This window comes from Phasianus colchicus, chromosome 19, assembly GCF_987193195.1.
Source record: "Phasianus colchicus chromosome 19, bPhaCol1.hap1.1, whole genome shotgun sequence".
Lineage (NCBI taxonomy): Eukaryota > Metazoa > Chordata > Aves > Galliformes > Phasianidae > Phasianus > Phasianus colchicus.
In genome coordinates, this window is record NC_143454.1 from 11,314,170 (window position 1) to 11,337,053 (window position 22,884).

The window sequence follows — 22,884 nt, forward strand, 5'->3', positions numbered from 1 at the left end:
TATCGCAGGCAGCTGCTGCCAACTGAGTGACAGACATCACCGGTGCTGCTCTAACGCCGCGGGGCAGCGGCAGCAAAACCTGCAGCCAGCACTGTGCCTCCCTGGTACTGCACAAGTCACAGTAACACGTACCCGCCGGGAGCCCATCCGCTCCAGAATCTCTTGTATAAACATAACATCATTTTCATTTCTTCCAACAGTTGGATAAAAGACAGTTTAATAAGCAATTTGGTATGTTTTAAAAATGCACATCTCTCTTTGGTGCCAAGAAAGGATGCTAGAAACCCATTTTGACCAAATTTCACTCACAAATTCACTTTGGAGAATTTTAAAAGAATTAAGATTCCAAAGTCTCAGAAAAAGCTGTCGAGTGACTGGAACCTTACAACTAAATGGATAAGTAAACTAATAAATACTTCTCTAATTTTTAACATCACTTCCAAACATTCTGCTTGTGCCCTGACCAAAGGGAGGTCAGGCCAGGACTGCTCTAACGCCATGGCTGGAAGCCTGGCACAGCAGATTCTGCTGCCAGCAGCTCAGAACCAAACAGCTAGAAGAGCTGTTCCTTGTGCTTAATGAGATCCACATGTGCCCAAATTCCAGCAGGCACTGTACCAGGTCAAGGACACTCCTCTGCCATCAGCGCCATCACACCAAAGGCCTTTGCTACAGACAGCTGCTGGAAAAACCACTTGCTACAACACGAGGTAAAAGGCTGCCAGCACGGTTTGATGCTGCGTGTAACACAAAGGTCGATTCGCTGTAGTATTAACAATAAAATAGCATGCAGCATGCAGGCACAACATAAAGTAAGATTATGAAAGGGATGTGTTCGTTTGATGGAGTTTCAGCTCCCTATCTTGTTATTTATCAGTGCTAAGTACTTATCTTCGTCTAATATGAATTCAATTAGTTCTGTAAGCATGTTCCATTATTCATGTGATAACTCCAGCCTTGCTTATCCAACAGCTTATAAACTTTTAGCCTTCTTTGAAGTTACTCTGTGGATTGCTAAATGGAAATCTTATAAAGAATGACTAACTAGGTGATGATAGAAAAGCTGAAAAATAAGAGCACAAAACACAGCTCTACATTTTCTACCAAGATTTTCAGTCATATATCAGCCAGAGCCCTCTGACCTATAACAGGAGATTATCTTATCTCACTGGAGAACATTTCAGTCACAGCAAATTAGATTTAACAGTCAGTGGATATGTTTGATATTTTAATCGTAAGAAAAAATTTGTCATTTTCCATTAAAAGAGCTGTTCCTTCTAGAGACCCCATATAATAGGAGACTGCAAACTAACTTTAAGATGCACAATGGTTTGAAATAAAACTTTTGAGGTGAGACAGAGGGTGCACTTTGTTTAAAGCATTATAACTGCTATGGTATTTCTGCCAGAGGTCCCGTTGTGAGATCAGGAGAGCAAAAGAAGCAACACCAAAGCTGGAAAGTTATTCTTATTCCTACACTCCAAAGTCTCTCTTCCCTTTACACCACGGTTTTCTGTGCTTAAGTTTAGGCTCCACTAACATCTATGCAACAATGACAAATTCTGCAGAGCTGCTGGAGCAGAACTGTGAGCCTGCATACGCCCTACCCCCATGGGGCTCAACAGAAGATGAAGAGTCCACCTGTACTAAACGAAATGGGAAATGAGGAATTAATCCCTTATTCTGAATCTAGAGCATATGAATTAACACTTTTAAAAGGACTAAGTGCTGAAACTTCAGCATTTAATGAAAAATGGATTCTCCATAGTGACAATATTTTCTTTGCCGTTTATAAAAATATTTTTGAGATGGAGAAATTAATACAAAATATTTTTTAAAATACTCAACTGTTGGAACACGAGAATAAATTGCTGTTGCTACTGAACAGTTATTCTAACAAATAAGTCTACATATGAGGAAAAGGAGAAAGAAAATAAGCTTTCAACACCCAAACCAGGCTAAGAGGTAAAGTTGTTATTGTCTAGTTTGTATGACAGATGTCACCGTTCCTTCTCCCAAGGCACAGACAAATTATACAGTACAAACAACATATACAATAGCTCACTGTGTGATTTTATTTTATTTTTCAATGGTAAAAACACATCTAGCTGTGTGGGGAAGTATTCAATTTATCTGTGAGAGCAGGAGAGAAGACAGTTTTATTTATTTAATTTACTTCATAAGGCACTTTGAAAAACTGCACTTTGCCAATGTGTGTGTGTTCCAGAATCTCCAGCTATTCAGAAGCCATACTGGATTTAGTGCTAAACAGATTTTTCGCAAGCTATAGAAATGGAGGAAAATTGGCTGCTCCAAGAGCAGCTCGTTTTTTTTGAGTTTTTACAGATGGAGTTTGGAAGGCCTACAGAGCCCTGTGATGTGAAAAACTGAGACGAAGGAAGAGCTAATATCTTAAGCTGCAAGGCAGGAGCGAGACAAAGCAACTCTAACAAGTAGTTATCAGTTTTTTCTTTCTACACCCATCGCCAGGCTGACCACGTAGTTCTTTGTGAAAGATGATGATACGTGAAAGCTGACAAGTGCCCACATGAAGATGTTACCCCACCCTCTAACAGGGCTCTTACTAGAGGGATCCCAATAAGCAAGGCGATGATTACCTGACACAGACATCGGGCAGAAAAACTCTTGCTCCATATGAAAACTATATGCTAGGCTACTCCCTAGACATTACACTGGTCCTGCTCACACAGTATTCAAATGCAATTATCAGAAATCCCTTTAACAAAAACATACTAAGCGCAAACAAATGTACATGTTGACTTTTGGATCAATAGCTTGTTCACCAACATATTGTACTAAAATTCTGTACTTTATTTAGAAATATAAAGAGCATCAAAAATTATCTGTGTACAAACAGGAGCAGGGGGAAGTCCTGAATGTTCCATCTAGCTTATGAAAAGGTGACTTCTAAGAATTTACTTCACGTTAATACTGGGAAAAAAAGGAAAGCTACACTGTATAATACTGAAGTTTTACAATGAAGACAAAGAGGATCATTGTTTCACAGATATGCCCCCATGAAAGAAAATGTTTGATCAGTACGTACTTCCAGAGAAGTAACAAATTTTATGGACAATATAAAAACAAATATTCTAATAATATGCATTAATTTAAACGATGAAAAAATCAGAATCATTAGTTGTTACATAACCTAAACAAATAAGCTTAAATTTCTAGACACGTGTATCTCAAACAGGGGCACAAGCCAACTAACTTCCAAGGGCAGACGCAAAGCCTTCCACTTCAGCACTGGGTACTGATTTAAGTTCCTGCGGGGAGGCAGTGCTTTCTGAGAAGGAATGCCTCATCAAGCACATACACAGCACTCAGGCTTCCTGTGTAAAGGGGCACAATTAATAAGAGCAAGCATTTTCATAGGCATCTAAATTAATAGCTTATGTGCTCCAGATACTCTTAAGGAAAGCCATCAAGTGTTTCTCCAGTATGGGAAGCAAAAGGAAATGTGTTATTTCCACTTTTAAGAGGGTGTGGGTCGTTTTAGTTGTTGTTGTTCGTTTGGTTTAAAGTCAGACAAATTATTAGGGATCGTTTATATGTGACGCTTTCTGTGAGGGCTGCTTTTCTGCCAGTTTTGTGTTAACGTTAAGCAAGTTCCTTCTTTTCAGGTCTTTTCAACATTAAAAACAAGAAACAAAAACAAAAACAAAACAAAACAAAAAGCCAACAATGTGGCTATAAATGCCTAAAAGAGAACTATAATGTCAACATTTTGGTTTAATATTAACTCTGCCTTTGTGAATACAGAGTAAAACTAAAGGCAGGAAGCTGACTAAATGAAACAACAGAATGGAGAGGGGAACACACCATGTGCTCATCACTGAGTGCTAACTGCAAACGAAGGACACCCAGAGGGTATGAGGTACGAAGAAGACTTCCTTATGATTTAGCATGATTACCTACATCTAACTGCAATTCTCTGCACACTCTTAAATAAATTAATGGGATTATTTCATTTCTAATTCATGATGACTGTATATAAAATTACTTAGAGAATGTGGGTCTAAGTCACAAAACTACATGTATTTTCAGAAATGGTTAGAAAGACTTACCTCCATCAAACTTAAATGTATTCCAATGAGGTAGGGCATTGGGGCACTGCAAAGAGGAGGAAAAAACTTGCTTTACATTCTCATAGCACTGGATTAACACACATGACTTATAAAATTAGCTACAGGAAAAGACCAGGGATTCTGGATTAGACTTTGGGATATATATATACATATATATATACATATATATATAAACCACACGTTAACAAAATTTTATTCCATATTTGAAAGATTTCTTTTACTATGCAATATTCCCTTATTATCATAAGATGTAATTTCTTTTGACATCAGAATTGCTAAGTGTCTTCGTTAAGACAAGTACATAAGGGCAGCTATTAAACACACACACTCACACACGAAATCAGTGATCTCTTAAAGTACAATTTTCGAATAATTCTATATTCTTTCAGCAGACTGATTTAGTTGTAGAATTAAATAGTTAGCTCAGTGAATGCATATCACACAGTCGTGTAAATTTTAAACCCTTTGATTATGGGTTCAGACACATTTTAAATAATTCAACTAAGTATAAATCTTGAAATATTTACATTTATAAAACAAGGATGTAAAGATTACTTCAGAAGATTCTGATCCACTCCATAATTACCATGGCCTATGCTGGAATCATTATTTCAGGATACAATAACAAACCATATCGAGAGGTTCTTTGGCCAGATTTATAGCTTGAAACAAAGGTGTGACACTTCTGTTATCAAACAGAAAGTTAAGAAAGACTGATCTTTTCAGTCTTCTGTTCAACCATGTTAGCAAACAGCAATATGGGCTACTATGTGACAAGGAAGAATACTGAATGAAAGCTGGATCTTTGTATATACAGTATTTCTAATATTAAGCTTTACTACAGGACTCCCACTCAGTTAATCAGGAAAAGCTCATATTTGCATTGCTTATTAGAACATATCAAAGAGGATGCCAAAACTGCTAGTTGCAAATATGGCATACACTGCCTGTTAAACTGAAAGCACAGACAGACACAACTTTTAAAATAGAGCCTCATTTGATTTTGGATACAGAAGCTTAAAGAGCTCGTTTTCAATTTCAGATGAGAAAGAAGAGAAATGTCACTGTTCTGCCTTGTTTTAAAATATCTTCCATACTGCTTTTATAGACGGGTGCCTACTGCTCTGCAAGGGAAGAAAGTAGTGCTGAAAGAACTACTGCTGCACACCAGCAAAAATCACTCTGCTCCTCATTTTTTTTAAAGTGACAAAATTTCTGGTATGCATATTAATAATTATCATGTTTACCACTGTACCTTGAAAACTGCTACTTTGTTGGATTCTGCACCAAGAGATGTAAACAGCCTCTATACTACATGCTCTGCATGGAAACACTGGTTTGTTCTTTTATTCTTGTTTGAAGGCAAACATATATAGCATAAATAACTTCAAAGAATCCAACAAGTTCTGAAGAGGCTCACTGAACTGCACGGCCTGGCACGAACACTCTTACCCAAGTTTCACCCAACACAGCACCCTGTCACAGCCCACAAGCACTGTTAACTCAGGAACTAACTTGGTACAAGTCCCAAAGCCTCTGCTTCCTTGGGGATTCCACAGATGAGAACCAAAACATACATCCAAGTTCTTGGATATGTGTTACAATTTTTTACCATTCAACATGATACACACTTAGTGCATATGGATTGCTGCTCATCTGAGGAGTATTTATTTGTCATTTTGCATGTTTTATTTGTGACAAACACTCTCTCTTTCACCCACATCTCTTCATTTCCAATGGCCACATTCCAGGAGCAAGAAAATACCCAGTAATTTCACATTCAAAGTATAAACCATTGGTTTAGCTGCCAGCTGCACAAATGCTCAACTTCCCCGTGTGCCTTGCTATGCTGTTCAATGCTCCTCCAGTACGCAGTGAAATGAATGTGTTTCTAATTAAGTAGTTTCAGAAACACGACAGCTTCAATCTCAAAAATACAAAGTCTGAACCTCGGCAGGAAGTCGTAAGACTGCAAACGTCTCATCTAGTAGAACCTTGGCTAACGTAATGAAAGGAAGCAGGAAGAGTTCAGTATTCCAGAAAACCAGCCACTTTATTAATGCATCCAAAAGCAGAGCCTGTCACCAAGCATAAGAAAATCTGAATCTGTAAAAGTTGATTAACTGTATCATGTCCATCCTTCAATGGCCCAGTTCACCAACAAAAGAATAAAAATGCCGAAACCCTTAAAACCTTGCACTCCCAGTAAAATTTTAGGAACTGACAGAAGGATATGCCTTAACACACAACGGTCACCTTTGGATGCAATGAATTGCCTTTTCAATTTTCTAGTGAAAGTCATCAAAGTAAAGGCAGTACAGCATGTAAAGCTATTACAGGGATGGTATGAAGGCCACAATACTCTAACTTTTGACAGGTTTTGAAAGCTGTTTTTTTCCTGTGATCTTGCATTGCTGTGCTTTAAAGGACGCAGTCAGGTGTCTCATGTGCTGCACTTGGACTGGCTGGAGAAAGCAGCAGGACAAGTTGATACTGTAACACTATGAAGAGTGGATTTAGCTCACTCATTCATAAGAAAGGTTCTGAATCAATAAGAAAAAGGAAACTTCAAAGCAGAAATTTGTTTAAAAATGCACTAATTTTGCAACGTTTGTGTTATCTTTGTGAATAGTTGCAGAGATTTCAGCTAGGGAATGAGGCAGAGCTCAGAAGATGATATTGAGTAACTTTACCTTTGAGGGAAAAAAAAAAAGTATTGTTCCATGTTATATAACAGCAAAAACATTTTAAGGATAATTCACTCTGATAGCTCCTTATACTTGCAAAAGATTAACTAAGCAAACATAAATAACCACAATAAAATGTAATTCTGGTAAAGAGCATATAATTATTTCAAAGAGATTACATTCTTCTGTCATCACTCATCATGACTGAGAAAGAAATACACCTGACATGAATGTTGAAGATTCACATCAGGCTTCATCGTATGCCATTACTTACTCAGCTACCATGCTGCACTAGAGAAGACTGTGCACTTCTCACCATCCAGACCACACTACAGCAGTCCTTCCCCACTGCCATTCAGGTCTCAAGCCATTTTTACCAGGTTCCATGTGCATTTCCAAAACTTCCCAGTCAGCTTCAGTAACATCCATTGCTTGTATAAACAGGAGAAACACTTTGTGCAATCTAATCCTTCTGAGACCCATGACAGATTAAAGACTGACCTACGGACCAGTTTTACACACTGCTCGACAAGTCCTGGCGCTGCCTACAGCCACAACTCGCAATTACTCAAAGTTGTTTGATGGCAGGCAATAGCCATTAAGTGCAAAATAAGAAGTATCAATTTCTGCTGTGCACATTCACTGCTTAAACAAAAAGCCTGCCTAAGCCTTTTGGAACAAAGACTGAGGCTATTACTCCTCTCCTGCCACAGCAGTTCCCAATGCAGGGTTATTTACAATCAAGTGAGTTATATAGGTAAATACCAAATCATTAAAGAAGCAATGCATAAGCATGAATATGGATACTATGGACTTAATGGCAAGATATTGCCCATTTATTACAGTTGCATTTTACAATTTCTCTAATTCGTTTCCTTAGGCTAACTAGAGACCTCTTAATTATGCTCCCAAGAGGTGGGGAACAACTAATTGGAAGAGAATCAGGTGAAATAGAGGGACACTTTCTCTTAAGTGAAAAACAACAACAGCAACAAATAAAACCAACAAAAAAGTTCATCTTAAAAGAAAGAAACAAACAAACCTGCAATTCACCAGAAGACATAATGTAAAATCTACAGATCTCAAAGAAAGTTCATAATTTATAGCTACACAGGGATTTGCACCAATTTGCTCCATAGTTCCAGGAAAATTGAGTAGATCACATTTACTACGTTCAAGTCCTGACACAAACTCTGACTTAATGTGTTGCTCATACACCACCTGCATTTTATGCATTAAGCAGTCTCCTGATTTCAATTTACTTAACTGAGATGTAAAAGAATTCAATCCCAAATTTATCAGGGTAACTGATGCAAATTACAAACCTGACTGCATAACTTGAAGTGATGTAGAGGCGGCACAGTAAGAAAGCAGAAGAACAACTGCAACAGCTTCCAGTGAGTACACAGATGAAGCAGGTTGCACCAAAAGCTACTCAGAGGCTCACGAGGAAAGAACCTTTGTTTCCCAAGCAGCAGGAGGATGTGCCCCTTGGTTACCTCCTCCACCTTTGTAAAGGTGCACACTGAGCAATGAGATTTAGAAAACGAGAGAAAGGAAGCTTAAAAAAACATATAAACTAACAAAAACTCCAGGGGAAAGGGAAAACTGCACCAGTAGCAACATTTGTGCAGCCCCTGCGTCAGGGTGCTCTGCAAAGGGCTCTCTGAATGAACTATGTTGGCTGCTAACAGATCTATCTAATATAAAAGGTGCTTTAAATCACCTTAGAAAATTTTCTGCTGCTTTTGGTCGAAGCACACATAATAACCAGTGATAAAGTTCTGGACTGAGAGAACATGCTAGGCTGTGTCACAGCAGCCTAGTAACGACAGTGTTTTCTTATAGGCTAACTTTAAACACAAACAATGAGAGCAAAAAGAAAGAAAACAGACACAGTGGGAATGTTTTTATGCCACGTGAAAACCAAACTGAAACAAGCAGTGAGGAAAATTAATAGACTGTTTCACATCAAGAAATATTTAAACTCTCAGCAACAAAATAGATAGATCTGGCCAAATGTAAGTATCTGCACGTGCTTGGTTACTGATGCTTGGTAGCAGGAGCCCATTAACCAGTGCATTTGGCACCTGCTGGCATGCAGTCCCACCTCCTACAGCAACAGTTCATGTGCCTCCTCTGTTGTTCTCTATTCAAAGGAGGATGCAATTGTGCATTAAGGTGTGAACTTTAATGATAGAATTCCCACCAATTTTCTGTCTCCTCCACCAAAATCTTTCCCTGGGCTGAAAATACATTGACGAGCGGTTCCTAATTAGAAAAAAAAAAAAAAAAAAAAAAAAAAGAGCCGCCCCTCAATGCACTAGGAATCAGATGACTGAAATCATTTCAACACGAACATGAGCCACTGTTACTGGCTCTGCATTCCTAGCACAAAGTGCAAGCATGGTGAGCACAAACATTTTGAAGATAGGGTTTGGGCCTTTTCAGTTCTGACAGGTACATGAATAAAGAGTGCAACCGAAAATAAACATTCATTTTTTAAAAAATCCTTTTGAGAGGGAAGTGTGAAGAAAATTGATCTCTTTCTCCATCATAAGCTAAAAAAAATTAGCAAAGGTCAAGCTGCAAAAATCAGAAACCACAGTGGTTTGAAAGTATGTGATGTATAAACAAAGGTAAAGGACATAATGCTACAGGAAAAAAAAAGAGCTTTAACCATGTCAGTGAGACATTCACTATAAGCATGCTTGCAGCAGAGTTATCATTAACACGTAACAATATCCAATTATCCACCTTTTCCTTCATCATCTTTCTCACAACAGCTCAAGGGAACTCTCCCCGCTCTGAAGTTTCTCGTATAAAAGAATCTTCAAATGCCATGAGGAGAGTTAAAGTATTCTACCTTTCCAGTCTCTGGAAGCAGAGCTGCTTTACTTTTTTGTTGATCTGGAAAGATTTAGTAGTCATCACGTGTATTGCCCCAGGGAAATGCAACAGATTTCAAATTTCACAAACATGGAACTGAGATGGAGTATATCAGTCAGGACATTAAAAGTTTCCTTTCCACAAAAAGACTCCACTGGAGCTCAACTGATTAAAAGCAAATAATCATATATGGAATATACTTTTTCCAAGACTTTCAAAGATAACAAGTAATATAGCAATCTTACATCCTTCAGCAATTTTCACAAAGTTCAGAAGAAGATTCAGAAGCACCAACAGCACAGTCAGAATACACCAAAGGACAGCAAACAAGTGAACTGAAGGAATGCCATTTGCTGCATTTATAAGAATAGAAAAATTCACATCACTTTAAATTTTCTTAGTTTCCCTTTTAGCTCTTCAAAATTCTTACATTACATTTGTGAAAAAAATAACAAGACAGTAATTAAATTAAAATAAACTCTTGTGTTTTTAAATAGTTTCAGGTCATTTTCCTGTAGAGACAGATTCTTATAAGCATCTGACTGCCTTAAGCCAGACAGAGTGAAGCTGATTTCTTAGAACAGATAGGCAAAAATTACCTTTCTAATTTCACATAGTTACAAAATGAATGGACTCTATTTTAAGAAATATCATTATGGCACACAAATTGTTATTAAACCTAATTACTCAAACAATTTGTGTGTGTGACTACCTCTCCAAATGAAGTTCATATCAGGCTAAGGCAATCTGTTGTATTTGTGAGCATGCAATTACAACCTAATAATAATATGTTTTAAAATCATACTTTTTACACACTGGCTGGCTTATTTGTCACATGGCAGGGTGTTACACCATGAAAGAATTAATTCAAGTAGAGGTCAATGTCTCATGTCTTTATCTCTGGGTACACTGCCCAAGTGTTTGCTTTTGCACACCTCTGTACAAAGCTGTGGGATCTGGACTCAGCCCCTTTTTAACACGGCTTTGTCAGAAAGTCAATGAATATCTCATCTTCAAACCCAGCAAAAAAGCCTCTTGTGGTCCACATCCTCATCCTGAAAACTCCTAGCAGCATGTACCTGAAGAAAAAACTGGCAGCAGCAGCCTTCATGTGTTAATTACACATGCAAAGCCCATTATGCAGAGAAAGGGCACCTGCTGGCAGTGCAAATGACTAGAACCTGCCCTTCCTGTGCAGTGAGTAAATTGAAGGTTCATTTCTACAGGAGATAATAGTTTTTAGATTCCATTCTGTGTATCTTTGCAATAGGCACATACTTAACATTTAAATATTCTACAGAGGAGCAAGCTTCCTTTAAATCTACATGTTTCAGCTTCTGGCACTTAAAAATGCTAGCTATCCCTGCTAGCTTTTTCCTCTTGCTTAAATGCAGAGAAAACGTCACACAGAACAGGATCACTCATAAAAAAAACCAACAGAATACCCTCCCCCAGATCACAATACTAAGAGCCAAATGTGAAATAGTATGACACAGTCACTTTCAGCTCATTTTTTTTCAGAGGACTTTTTAAACTGCCAGGGCATGTGGTGAGAGAGGGCAGAGGTGGTGCTTTCATGAAGACTTGTTCCATACTTATTTCAAGAATAGGAGCAGAGCTGACTGGCTTGTAGTTCCTTCCCTGGACCTTCCCTCTTGCTTTTTCTAAGGACGTGTCTCACTTCTCTGAGGACACCCCTCACTGCCAATTCGTTTCACGCATGGTGAAGCACAGCCTTACAACTTCCAGGATCAGCAGCACTCTCTGGTCAAATCCTTCCTCTCCCATGAATTTGCAAATGTCCTGCTTACTTTGCCTTTTCTATGGTCTCCATCACCCAGTGGTGTGACCATACACCATCAGGCTCACATTTTCCTTAGTGTTTTCCTTTTGGTTCTAGAAGTGTAGAAGCCTCTAGATACCCTACACATTCCTCACTTCAACTCAAGCCAAACTTTGGACTTCCTAATTCCATCTCTGCACGCCTAGGAAACTATTCCTTTAACTCTCTAGCAGAGCTTGAAATTTTAAGTTCCCTGGGCCACCTGAGGTAAGGGGGCAGCCACTCTTCCTGAGCAAACTTCATTTGCTGCTGCATACACAGTGGGAACAAAAACAGCAAGTCACACAAACTGAGTGACTAACAGCCAAGCAACTAAATGCTGCAGTATCTTAAACTCCTTTGCTAATTACTCAGAATTCTCTTCCTCCGGTCCCATATGCAGCACATGGGAGATATTACATTATGGCTGATTAGACTAAACTGTTTGACTCTGTGCCAGAAAAGAAATTAAAAACCAAGAGACTGAGAGGTGCTGTAGATAGGATTCTGAACCACTGACCACCAATTCCAACAAATACCTAATGACACACTTATCTGGAGATGTCAGCTGCAAAGAAGGTTTCTTAAGCCATACAGACAGTATGGAATCACAGAACAATTTTTGTTGGAAAGAATCTCAGGAGGGCAGCTGCCCCAAGCTCAGGACAAAACAGGGCAGCTTTGACAATATTTCGTATTGCTCTTGGGATGTGCCAAAATCTGAAATATCATGAGCAAGAATACGCTTTCAAATGAATTACAGTCATTTCCCTAACTAAGGTAAATACGTTCTAAGTACACAATGAGAATATAAAAAGTTGATTATAAGGAAATGAATATCTTTCTCCCCATCCCCCAGAGTAATTCAGGAAAAGTTGAAAAACTAAAGTATGTTCTCCATTTTTGCTTCCAGGGTCTTAATGCAAATTTTATGATTTAACATAAATATGCTGAAAACAAATTACAAGTATAAAATATTTAAGTTGTAGCATTTCACAGTAACCAGTCACATCAGTGTACTGCAACATACTAATACACAATTATCTGATAGCATTAATATTTTTTTTTACTTAGTAGGTTCACCACTTCCTTAATATACATATGTATTTTTAGACTAACAGTATCATCATATAAGAGGACTTCAGACTTGCAATGCAGAAATGTGAATGCTGTTGTGAATCTAGATTTTATACACACACACACACACACACACACACACACACATATATATATATCATATATATATAGCCTTACCAACAGTAGTCCAAGAGATGTGGGGGCAGAACAGGAATGTAAACGTGTTGCCAGAACATTGGGTAGAGCATAGCTGCAGATCCATGAATGCAAGCAGTTAACTGAAAAACACAGATTAATGGAAGAACATTAATAAGACAAAAAACAAACAAACAAACAAACAAACAAAAAAACTTAAAAGCTAATGATGTAAGAAAAAAAGTAAAGAATCAAATTTGGTTTTATAACATGCTTTATTAGACAATACTCAGTGTTCCCATTAAAAAAGGGTACCAGTGGATAAAGCACAACTAGTTTTTGGTGGTTAACATTGACTGACCTTGTTAAATAGCTGAAAACACAATTCATTCAATAAACAAAACCTGAAAGGAACACCCAGTGTTTTATAAAGCAAAAGAAATACGGAAATAAAAACTCAAAGGAAAGAAAAAGATGGTAAGGGTAAATAAAACCCTAATCCTGGCAATTACTATCCATTAATACAATAAAAATGCACTGAAATTATAAAACAAGCCGAAAAATATTTAAGCTCGGGAAGGTACAATATCAGTAGCATAGTTTTCTTAAGAACATACCACACTGAACTCAATGACTATATTTTTATTACTTAAAAAGTATCTTCATCTTATTACCCTTCACCAATCGTTTGATCCAATGATTTTTAAAAACTCATTCAGAACGGTTTTGACATTGGCAGGTACTGAATGAAAAAGCTCAAAAATAGCAAACAAAAGTGCTAGTCCAGCCCTGGGGAGAACCCCTGTAGTGCTTTGCAGGAAATTATGTGACTCAATTCTACATGCTTTCAGTTTCTCTTCTCCAAATCAAAAAGACGTCTAAAACCAAAACTGCTTAAAAATGTAATTTTTTACATAAGAATTGATTCCATCAGGTTTAAATGGATTATTTCCTGGTATTATTCCATAGTCTGGTTGATGCTGGAGAGGACTGAACTCAGTAATCCAAGAAGGCCCCTTCCAAATCCCCCTTCCATTGGTTTTAAAACTCAGCAAGAAAAGATTAAACAGACATAATGCTCAACACTGCAGACATCTGAGCAGAACCTGTCACTTATTTTTGAGATGTACTCCCACCTTGCTATCTGGCATGAATTCAAATAACACACTACCTCAAGTAAGCACTGCTACTGTCCTTCAACTCTGCCAAGATAAGGACTCATAAAAAAAAAATAGCATATTTGCTGGAGACCTCACCTGATTAGTGATTGCCATACAGAAAACAGGAGCTTAATAATAAGGCAGCCTGAGAAATGCCCAACTGTCAAAACTATAGGAATCCAGCATTTTAAAATAAGATTAGTTCCACTACCTCAGCTTCCTGCAGCTGTTGCTGGAGAACATAAAAAAATAGCTATGTACAAAAGACATGGAGTTAGTGAACCACATTCTGCAATTTTACCTTTAAGGTTTTAAAAGCAAATTAATCAATGGAGTTTTTTCATACATATAAAAATTATGAACATACATATAAAAATTATGAAATATGTTGAATTATATAGGCCATTTTCCAGTATATTTTACTCTCTTCCTATTATGGACAAACAGTGCCTAGTGTTACACATGCAGGACAGCCCTACAAACATAATATTTAAAAAATCACCAACATTTGAGTGTAAGATCATCTTTCTGCATCACTCAGGGCTAAAAGCACAGCAGAAACATGAAGACTGAGTTGTACGAGAATTAAGCAGTGAAAATAGGGCTGCTGGAAAGACTGTGTATGGAGGTGAAAACCTATGTTGGTAGCAGGCTGTAAGGGCTGCAACAGAGCTCTTGGGAAGGAAGAATTCACACATGAAGAAGAGTAGTTGTAAGACTGCTGTAGAACAAGAACAGCGCAAGCTCAGCTATGTTGTATCACAAGGCCATTTAGTGAATCTTATTGATCACATGTTGTGTTTTCCTTAACCTTAGAGCCCTGAGACATGTCAGAAACCTCTCAGGGAAGAAGAGGCTGTGTATTAGAACATTCTGTGACACAGGAGAAGTGAAATGGCAGCCTCTAAGCCTTCAAGAACAAAAGACCAGAATGGTATTTTTTGCTTTGTAATAATACACCATTTTAATATTGCTTTGTAAGTAACGAAATTCACTCCAGTAAGATGGAGCCAAACAGAAATATGATCATATTTCACAAATTTAAGTTTTTTCAGACTCATCTAGTTTCATGTAAGCCGTCTTTTTATGATGAAAGACAACCTGTTGTCATTACACACTGTCAACGTTCCTTCCTGAGGCAGAGCTGCAAGGGAAGGGATGATGGAAGACAGAACAGTGGGCTATAGGAAAGCTTGTCTCATTTTTGTAACTGCATGCTCCCATCAGTAGGTGCTCTTCTGTCAAACAGTTTTTATGTGTTCTGATTCACATTTGGCTTTGTATGAGTAGTTAGATCACTGAGTGTTTTTTGTTGTTGTTGTTTTTAAGAAAAAGTAATTAATGTTTTGAAAAATTACTTGAATTTCCTTTTGTAGAAAACAAAAGAGAAAAAATTGAAGAGACCAGAAAAGAATCTTCCAGCTTCAGTACATATTGTTTATAAACTAGCTAATAAATACAGACCCACTTACCTCTAATTACTATTAAGGATATTTCAAATTTTACATGATTTACATGAATTCATTCTATCATAAAAGACTTTTCTACTCAAGACTGCTTATTTTTCACTCTTTTACTTGATATTATATTTAAGCTTTAAGAATGAAGTGTGCTGCCTCTCTCACAATGGAAAGAATCAAGTGCACATAGGATCCCTCTACTTTTTTGTTTAAAAAAAGGAAACAAACAAACAACACACACAAAAAAACAAAAACAAAAACCAACCAAGAAACCAATCCCCTCTCCACCACCACACCACCCTCCCTCTACTTTGAGAATTCTCAGTTTGGTACGTTTCCAGTTACAAGGTCTTGGCTTCCGCTGAGCACAGTTTGAAATAAAATAATGCAGCTTGTTCCTACTGCTGGAACATGCAGAGCAGAGCGTGCAGGCAAGGAATCACTGGCTCCGGCCCAACACTTCAAACCTGTCTTACACTGTCACTCCAATCTTGGAGCAGTTATATATAAAGTTGTAAGATAAGAATGCGCAGTATGAATACCCCTCCCTACCAAAGAACGAGACATGCTTTTATCTTGGACAGAGGCAAAAGGAAGAGGAAAAGCAGAAGATAGGAAAGAAAACACAACCCTACTTGTGAAATGGCTCATTAAGGAAGGCAAAGTGACAGGTAAGTAATTCTTCTTCCCAGGCTCTGTCACAAAGAGAGAGAGATTAAACCAACCAACCACACATTTTGAAATGCTTTGGATAGCCATTCTTTCCTCTTTGTTAATTCCCTACTCTCTTCATTCCTTAGTTTTATAAAATAATCACCTCTTTAAATTTTTATTTACTAGAGAGGACCTAGAACGCTTGGCAGATATCAAATTAAGATTTTACAAGTTCTCTATGATACTGAGCTACATAACACTCCAATTCTATCAGTTACATATAGGATTGACTGTAAATATTTAATAATTATTAATACTTTCCAGAGATTACTCTAACTCTCCTAGATTTACTTACCTTACCAAAGAACATGAGAATAACTATTGTAATCTACTCTTTCCCTTTTCTGCCTTGTATCTTACATCCTGTAACTTCTGCCTTTCACGTAGTATTTACAATTCCATGAAGTAGTTTTAACCTCAATCACAAAGCAGGTCATGGTCAAGCAGTAACAGGCTAGGTAATACTTCATCAAATGGACATGGAGCATTGTATTTTAGAAGGGATCGTTTGAGTACTTAGGCCATAGAACAAGAAAGCAGCATTTTTTAAAACCATCTTATGCATACCATTCATAAAGGAAAACAATCAATATCCATTTACAGAGCAAACAAAATGAAAACTTAACATTTTCTTTTAGAAAGAAAAATCACAATAATATTGACTGATAAACCTTCAAATGCCTAACACAAAACTTTGAACTAAATCAAGCTCATGTTTGGTTTTGATGTGCAGTCATTTTTAGAAAAGAGCACTCCAGAGTGTTCAGTACCTTTTATCTCTCAGATCCTTGATGGAGCCTAAACAGCATTAAGACTAAACCTTTTAAAACAAAATTTAAAAAAAAAAAAAAAGTGGATTGTCTTATTTTAGTCCAATTCTTGAGTCCATCCAGAGAAGGTATATGACAGTATTATTTATCAGTCTCTTTTTCTGCCAAATAAATTATGAAAAGCAGACTTCTCTACGGCATGAACATTAGTATGCTTACACACCAAAATGCCCAACAAAGCATGTCTCAAAAAACTTTTTAATTTGAATGTTAGAGGGGAAAAGAAGTTGGATAAAGTCATCACTTAGAACCACAGAACTGAGTTTAGGTTGCATGGCTAAGGCTGGAAGGGGCCCTGGAGGTCATCAAATCTGACCTCAACTGTTCAAAATATCAACTGCAGCTGTTTGCTCAGGGCACTGTTCAGTTTAAAATACCTCCAAGGACAGAGACTCCATCGCATCTCTGGTCCCTTTTTGCAGGCCAACTACAGTGATGTACTTAATGCCTTTGTGAATTAAAAAATATATACAGATATTTCTTCAGGAAATAAACTCAAGTAATCTGAATGGTTAGTGGCACATCAATGTACACTTCTTTTTCTAGAACTCCAGAAAAACTCCAAGCCGATCAACATAATTACACAGAAATTAATGATGGCAGTTATACTTAAATATAAAGCAGGGCTTCATCTCTGCTTACTGTGTACTTCAACAAGAAGAAAACTTTGCACAAGTTTCTGGATATTCCCTCGTATGGGAAGAACAACTTTCAAAAGTATGTTTTCAGTAGGGACTTTCAAACACTGTTCTTCACATTCTAGATATTTCAGCGTATTGCCTATGTATGACTGTCATTAAAAAAACAGTAGTGTGAATAAGAGAAATTATTCTGCAGTTTACTTACAGTGCTGAGCTTACTACAACAAATGAGGATGCGGCGTTCATACAGCATACTGGCATAGAGATGCAGCATGTTATTGACATCAACTGCTACAAAATACTCTGTCAGATTTCTCTAGGAAAAGAGATAAAATAATTTTGATTCATGATATTACAAAACAAAGTCTTCCATTTAAAAACAACAACAAAAAAACCCACAACAGACTCCATCCTCTTGTTATGCTACGTAGACTACACAGCTACACACAGTAGGTCACCTTGTGTCAGACCAGCTTTTAATTAGCAGTATCTTTCCCCTGACTTTTGGGGAGACAGGTCATGGATTAATGAAATTGAGGATGCTTCATACATAGTTCTAAAACACAAGATAATTCTTGGTGAAAGAAAACATGTTCTGTCACTTCTACAAAAAATGTCAATGCTGCCTGACGAAGCACAAAAATCATATTCTAATATGACACTTTTACTGAAACAAATTCAAGTTTTTTAAGGAAAAAAAGGGTAAATCCATTCTATACTAATAATACTATTCTATACTAAAGTAATTCTTATTGGAAATTCACATGGGCATTTAGCACAAGGCAAGAGCAGTCACACAGGTCATCTGATCTCTTTGTACTCTCTACAGTTGAAGAAACAAGTTTACCTGACTAATCGATACATTTATACAGTAGAAAAATAACTGCACCACAAAAATAAAAAAAAACATAGTTCATTTGCAAACTGCCTCTAAAGCATAGACAGGAAGACCAAGACACGAGCAGGTAATGCTGCTGAAGATGTACACATACACCACCCAAGCAACAGTGGTTCAAAAAAACGCAAGCAAAAAAACCAACAGAAGAAAGCAAGTTTCATCCACACACTATCCCATCAGCCAGGAACAACACCCATGCATCATTACCAGTGTAACAGCTTGGTGCACATGCTGCAGTGGCGTGAACGATGTATTATTTACTAAGGAATTAAGATTATTCTAATAAGCAGTAGAATTAAAACTTACAAACGCAATCCTAACATTTTTTACCAACAAGATTAGAAAGCTATCAGGTAGATAACATCATCAAAATATATGCTGTTCTCCCAGAATAAAAGCTTTTGCTGCATAGTATATGAGGCCAGCTAAAAAAAAAAAAGAAAAAAAAAGAAAAAAAAAAGGAAAAAAAAAAGAAAAAAAAAAGAAAAAGGTCTTTTGTTCACAAAAGGTATTTTCTTTTCTTAAATCAGGGAAATTAAAAAAGCTGCAGAAGTGGAAATGTTAATACACACAAAAGTGCTGATCTAGGTAATTTGTTCCCAAATCGCTTCTTCTGGGCACGAAAGGGTTGCTACACAATAAAGGCAGACTTGTACAAAAAGCACATGTGAGAGCAAAATTGGATTAGTCATGAATTCAAGTGCAATCTTAATCATCCTTAAATAAAAAAGCACAGAAAAGCAAAAAGCAAATATGATTTAGAAACTTAAAGAAGCTCAACAAAGCCCATTAGCACTTTTGACAGATCCAAAGATAACTCTAAACCCACCAATACTTGGCCTGAGAAGTCTGCCAAGATGTTTCATACTGTGCAGAAATATGTTCCACAGCTTGCCATCCAAACACAAAGAACTGAAGAAAAATTAAGCCTTGTATTTGGAAGATTTTTGTACCCACATCTACATTGGTAAAAACTAAGCTCATTAGAGTTAGCTTCAAACATGTTAACATAAAACAGCCATTCAGGTCTTGTTATAGAAGAGCTATTGCAGCAGATAGGTACAGTCACAAGGAGAAGGAAAAAAAAAAAAAACAACCGAAAAAAAACAACCAGCCAACACATTTTGCCAAAAACCTATTAAACTATCATGTACTTTTTCTGTATTTCTCATCCCATCTGTGCTGATTAGCATGATATTTTTGTCTAAACATAAGCTGTCTTCTCTACATTTCTTCTTCCGCCTCTCACCCATCTTTCCACGACACCAAAACACAACGCATGACGACACAATTACTGCAAATAGTGTGAATTCAAAGAGTTCTCCAGCAACTCACTGAACTTCTTTAGCAGCCACCCAAATGAAGGGTGTGGCAAAAGGAAAAGTAAATTCCTACATTCTGCCTGAAGACGTAGGTAGATACGAACATGCATGTATACGTTTGTAAGGCAAAAGTATCGACTAGCGAGAGGGAAAACAGACACAGAGAATGGGTTTGTAATTATTCTTTCAAGTTTACTGTAGTGTAATAGTGGCTTTGACACTTGAAACGTGCTTTCAGATGGAAAGATTTACAAGGCTTTAGTCTTCTCTGTGCTCAGCAATTTGCCAACAGCACCTGCAGAGCATGTGGGCTGCATGGTAATGTATTGATACTAGGGAAATTCACGTGTTAGCTCTAAGTTGTATTTATAAGAAAGCTGTCATCTTTGAAGATAAAATTGGGACTTACACATGTATTTTGAAAGACATGTCTCATAAGTGACAAAACCATGAATGAGTTAAATAAATACAAATGAAAGCGTTCCAATTTGCAGTATAATTGTTGCGTACTTTGTTTCCTAGGATTTAAACCTTGCGAAGAAGAAAAGAGTGGGATTTTCATAACAGAATATAGGATCTGTTATCACCACTCCTCAAAATTCAGTAGAAATGGCTACAAAATTCCTTTACGTTTCTTTGAAAGTTCATCTGAAGAACAATCATCTCTTTGATCATTTGCTACTTAGTACCAGTAAATGGACGTGCACATTGACTCTCAAGGTCCAGAATAGTCCTTTCTTTCTCTGTCATCTAATGAAGAACTTTTCACTAAAGGTAAAAAAAGGGCTCTCTCCTCTGCAAAGAAAGAGCGAAGCTCAAGCATATTAAAAACATGCATTATACTTCAGCATTTTACGCTGCTGCTGAAAGGCATTTACAGAATTTCTGTAAATGTTTTTTATTTGGACAGATCAATAGGAGAAAACAAGTTTCCTTCTCCATTCTCCTACTGGAAATCCCTCATCTTCTAGATACGTTTATTTTCTTTGTAATATCACAAATTCAAAGTCTAACATGAGTGAGGTCACTTGTTATGCAGTTAAGATACTTTAGTAATGCCGTGCAGCTACTCCAGAGAGCAGAATAACAAAGACAAGACACTCCAGAAAACAGTGTAAGTGTAGAAATAAAAAGTGAAGGGGAATAATAAGAAAAACAGACAGTGGAAGATGTACAGTATGACAAGTTAAAAAATAGGCACTGAGATAAGAGATGTAGCAGTAAGAATTTCCAAAATAAAACAGTTATTACTAGGAAATTTAAAGACTTGCACTATATTTCCTGCAATTCATTCAATTTCTCTCTGAAGTTACAGTGTATTTACAAACTGTAAAAAAATTAAGAGTTAATGTTTACACCAAAGTGTCCATGCTAAATGCTTTGTGGTTCATCAAACACACTGGTGTGATACAGTCAGATAACTGCAACAAGTATGTTAACATTCCAAACGGTCCTGTGCAGTACTCCATTAATCATTACATATGACTTCAAAGTTTGGTACTACTAAAACTTTTGCTAATAGGAGCTTTAAAATGTAATTATCAATAAGATAAGTAGGATTTTGAATAAAGCAGTCCAATGATGAATGGAGATTCATGCTCATTTAATGTCCTTGTACTACTGCCGAATATGCTGCAATTCTACATGAAAGCTGTACTGATAGATAAAATTCTCATAATGAATTACATGATACTTAATAGAAAAAAGAAAAACACACAAAAGAAATATTAAGTGGTCAACTGCAACAAGAGTTAGACTGATGGATCTGAATTTTAACATTTTTCTTTCATAAAATGAGCCCTATCTGTTTTAATGGGTGTGCATGCATGCGTGCACACGTGTTAATGAACAAAATGCTCTTCCACCTCTATTCCCAGAGGTGCCCTGGTTCACCCCAGACACTGTGCAGAGCCCATCCTTCACAGTGACATCAGTGCCCAGGATACCTACAGCAGAACAGCCACATTCCCTCAGAGGCACATCAGCACCACTCAATGATTCAAAGAGGATGCTTTTTAGCATCACACAGCACTCCTTTCCATGAAGGCTGAACATTCAGCTTTCAAAGGGCTTCCAACTCCTTCTGGCCCAAGGCCTCTCCTTTTATAACTGCCTTTGATTCATGAGCATTCATCACATCTCCTGCTCAAATGTTTTGGGAAGCTGACTCATACCTTTGAATATAAAGTGAACACGACCAGCAGACATAACGAACAGAGCATAAACACTTAGTAAAGGCTTCAGAAAGTATAGCTGTAGTGCATGTGTTAAACTGCTCTACATCAGTTAAAGCAGGTCCAAGCCAGAAGACCTACATTTAATCCTGTCACTAGTTTCTTACTGCTCATTTTTCCTGCCTTTTAATTTACCAGCCTGTAAAATGGAAATGAACTTCACTTCACGCTCTCCAGGAGATTTGAGGCTTAGCAAATAAAAATTATTAAAGTTTGAGATGATCAGCATAAAAGAGATTAACATGAAATATCAATCCTATAAACAAATAATCATGTCTGGATTAAGACAGGAAATACACTAGATTGATAGCCATTTTAGAATCAGGAACAGATTCTTGAATTACTGCTAAAGTATCATATTTCTGTAAAAATAAAGCACTTTAGAGCAAAAACCATATCTACTGAATTTACTGAGAGGATATATATGTCTGTATGGAAAGCCTATGACAGAAAAGTTACCAACAACATTTTTAAACAGACATAAAAAGCCCCAAGTGTAATCTACTATCCAAATCACCCACAAATGAGAAAGAACGTCTTAATAATTTCCTTCACTCTTTCTATTTTCCCCCCCCTTCTTTCCTTTCATGCCATAAATTTAAGTTTATGATGCTAAGGCAGACTTCAAAATACTCAAGTAAGAAAACTGAGATGTCAGACACTGAAAATTGGCTAAGAGATGTAGCAGGTGCGTATTAAAGAATATCTAAGAGAAGCAAATGCTAGCACTGTCTTCCCACAGGCCCATCATCTGGTTACAAATTTAAGCAATGTTGAAAAGCATACAAGACAATTTTGTCAGGTTTAAAAAGTCTCAGAAAAAGTGGCCCTAAATAATCCAGGTATATATTTTCAGCAAACTACCTAAGAAACAGATCATATTTTCCCAGTCTCCTATGTCAT

At 37.1% G+C, this 22,884-nt stretch overlaps 1 protein-coding gene across 9 annotated transcripts in view; it reads right to left on the reverse strand.

Annotated features, from left to right (window-relative positions):
• The window catches only part of DENND1A (DENN domain containing 1A), a 174,621-nt gene that overhangs the window by 75,889 nt on the left and 75,848 nt on the right, over window positions 1–22,884 (reverse strand). For all 9 annotated transcript variants that reach the window (XM_090121572.1, XM_090121574.1, XM_031601948.2 and 6 more), the window contains exons 9-11: window positions 17,733–17,843; window positions 12,765–12,865; window positions 4,092–4,137 (exon numbers count right to left, since the gene is read on the reverse strand). In XM_090121572.1, the coding sequence (XP_089977698.1) occupies window positions 4,092–4,137; window positions 12,765–12,865; window positions 17,733–17,843 (258 nt within the window). The remainder of the gene's footprint in view (window positions 1–4,091; window positions 4,138–12,764; window positions 12,866–17,732; window positions 17,844–22,884) is intronic.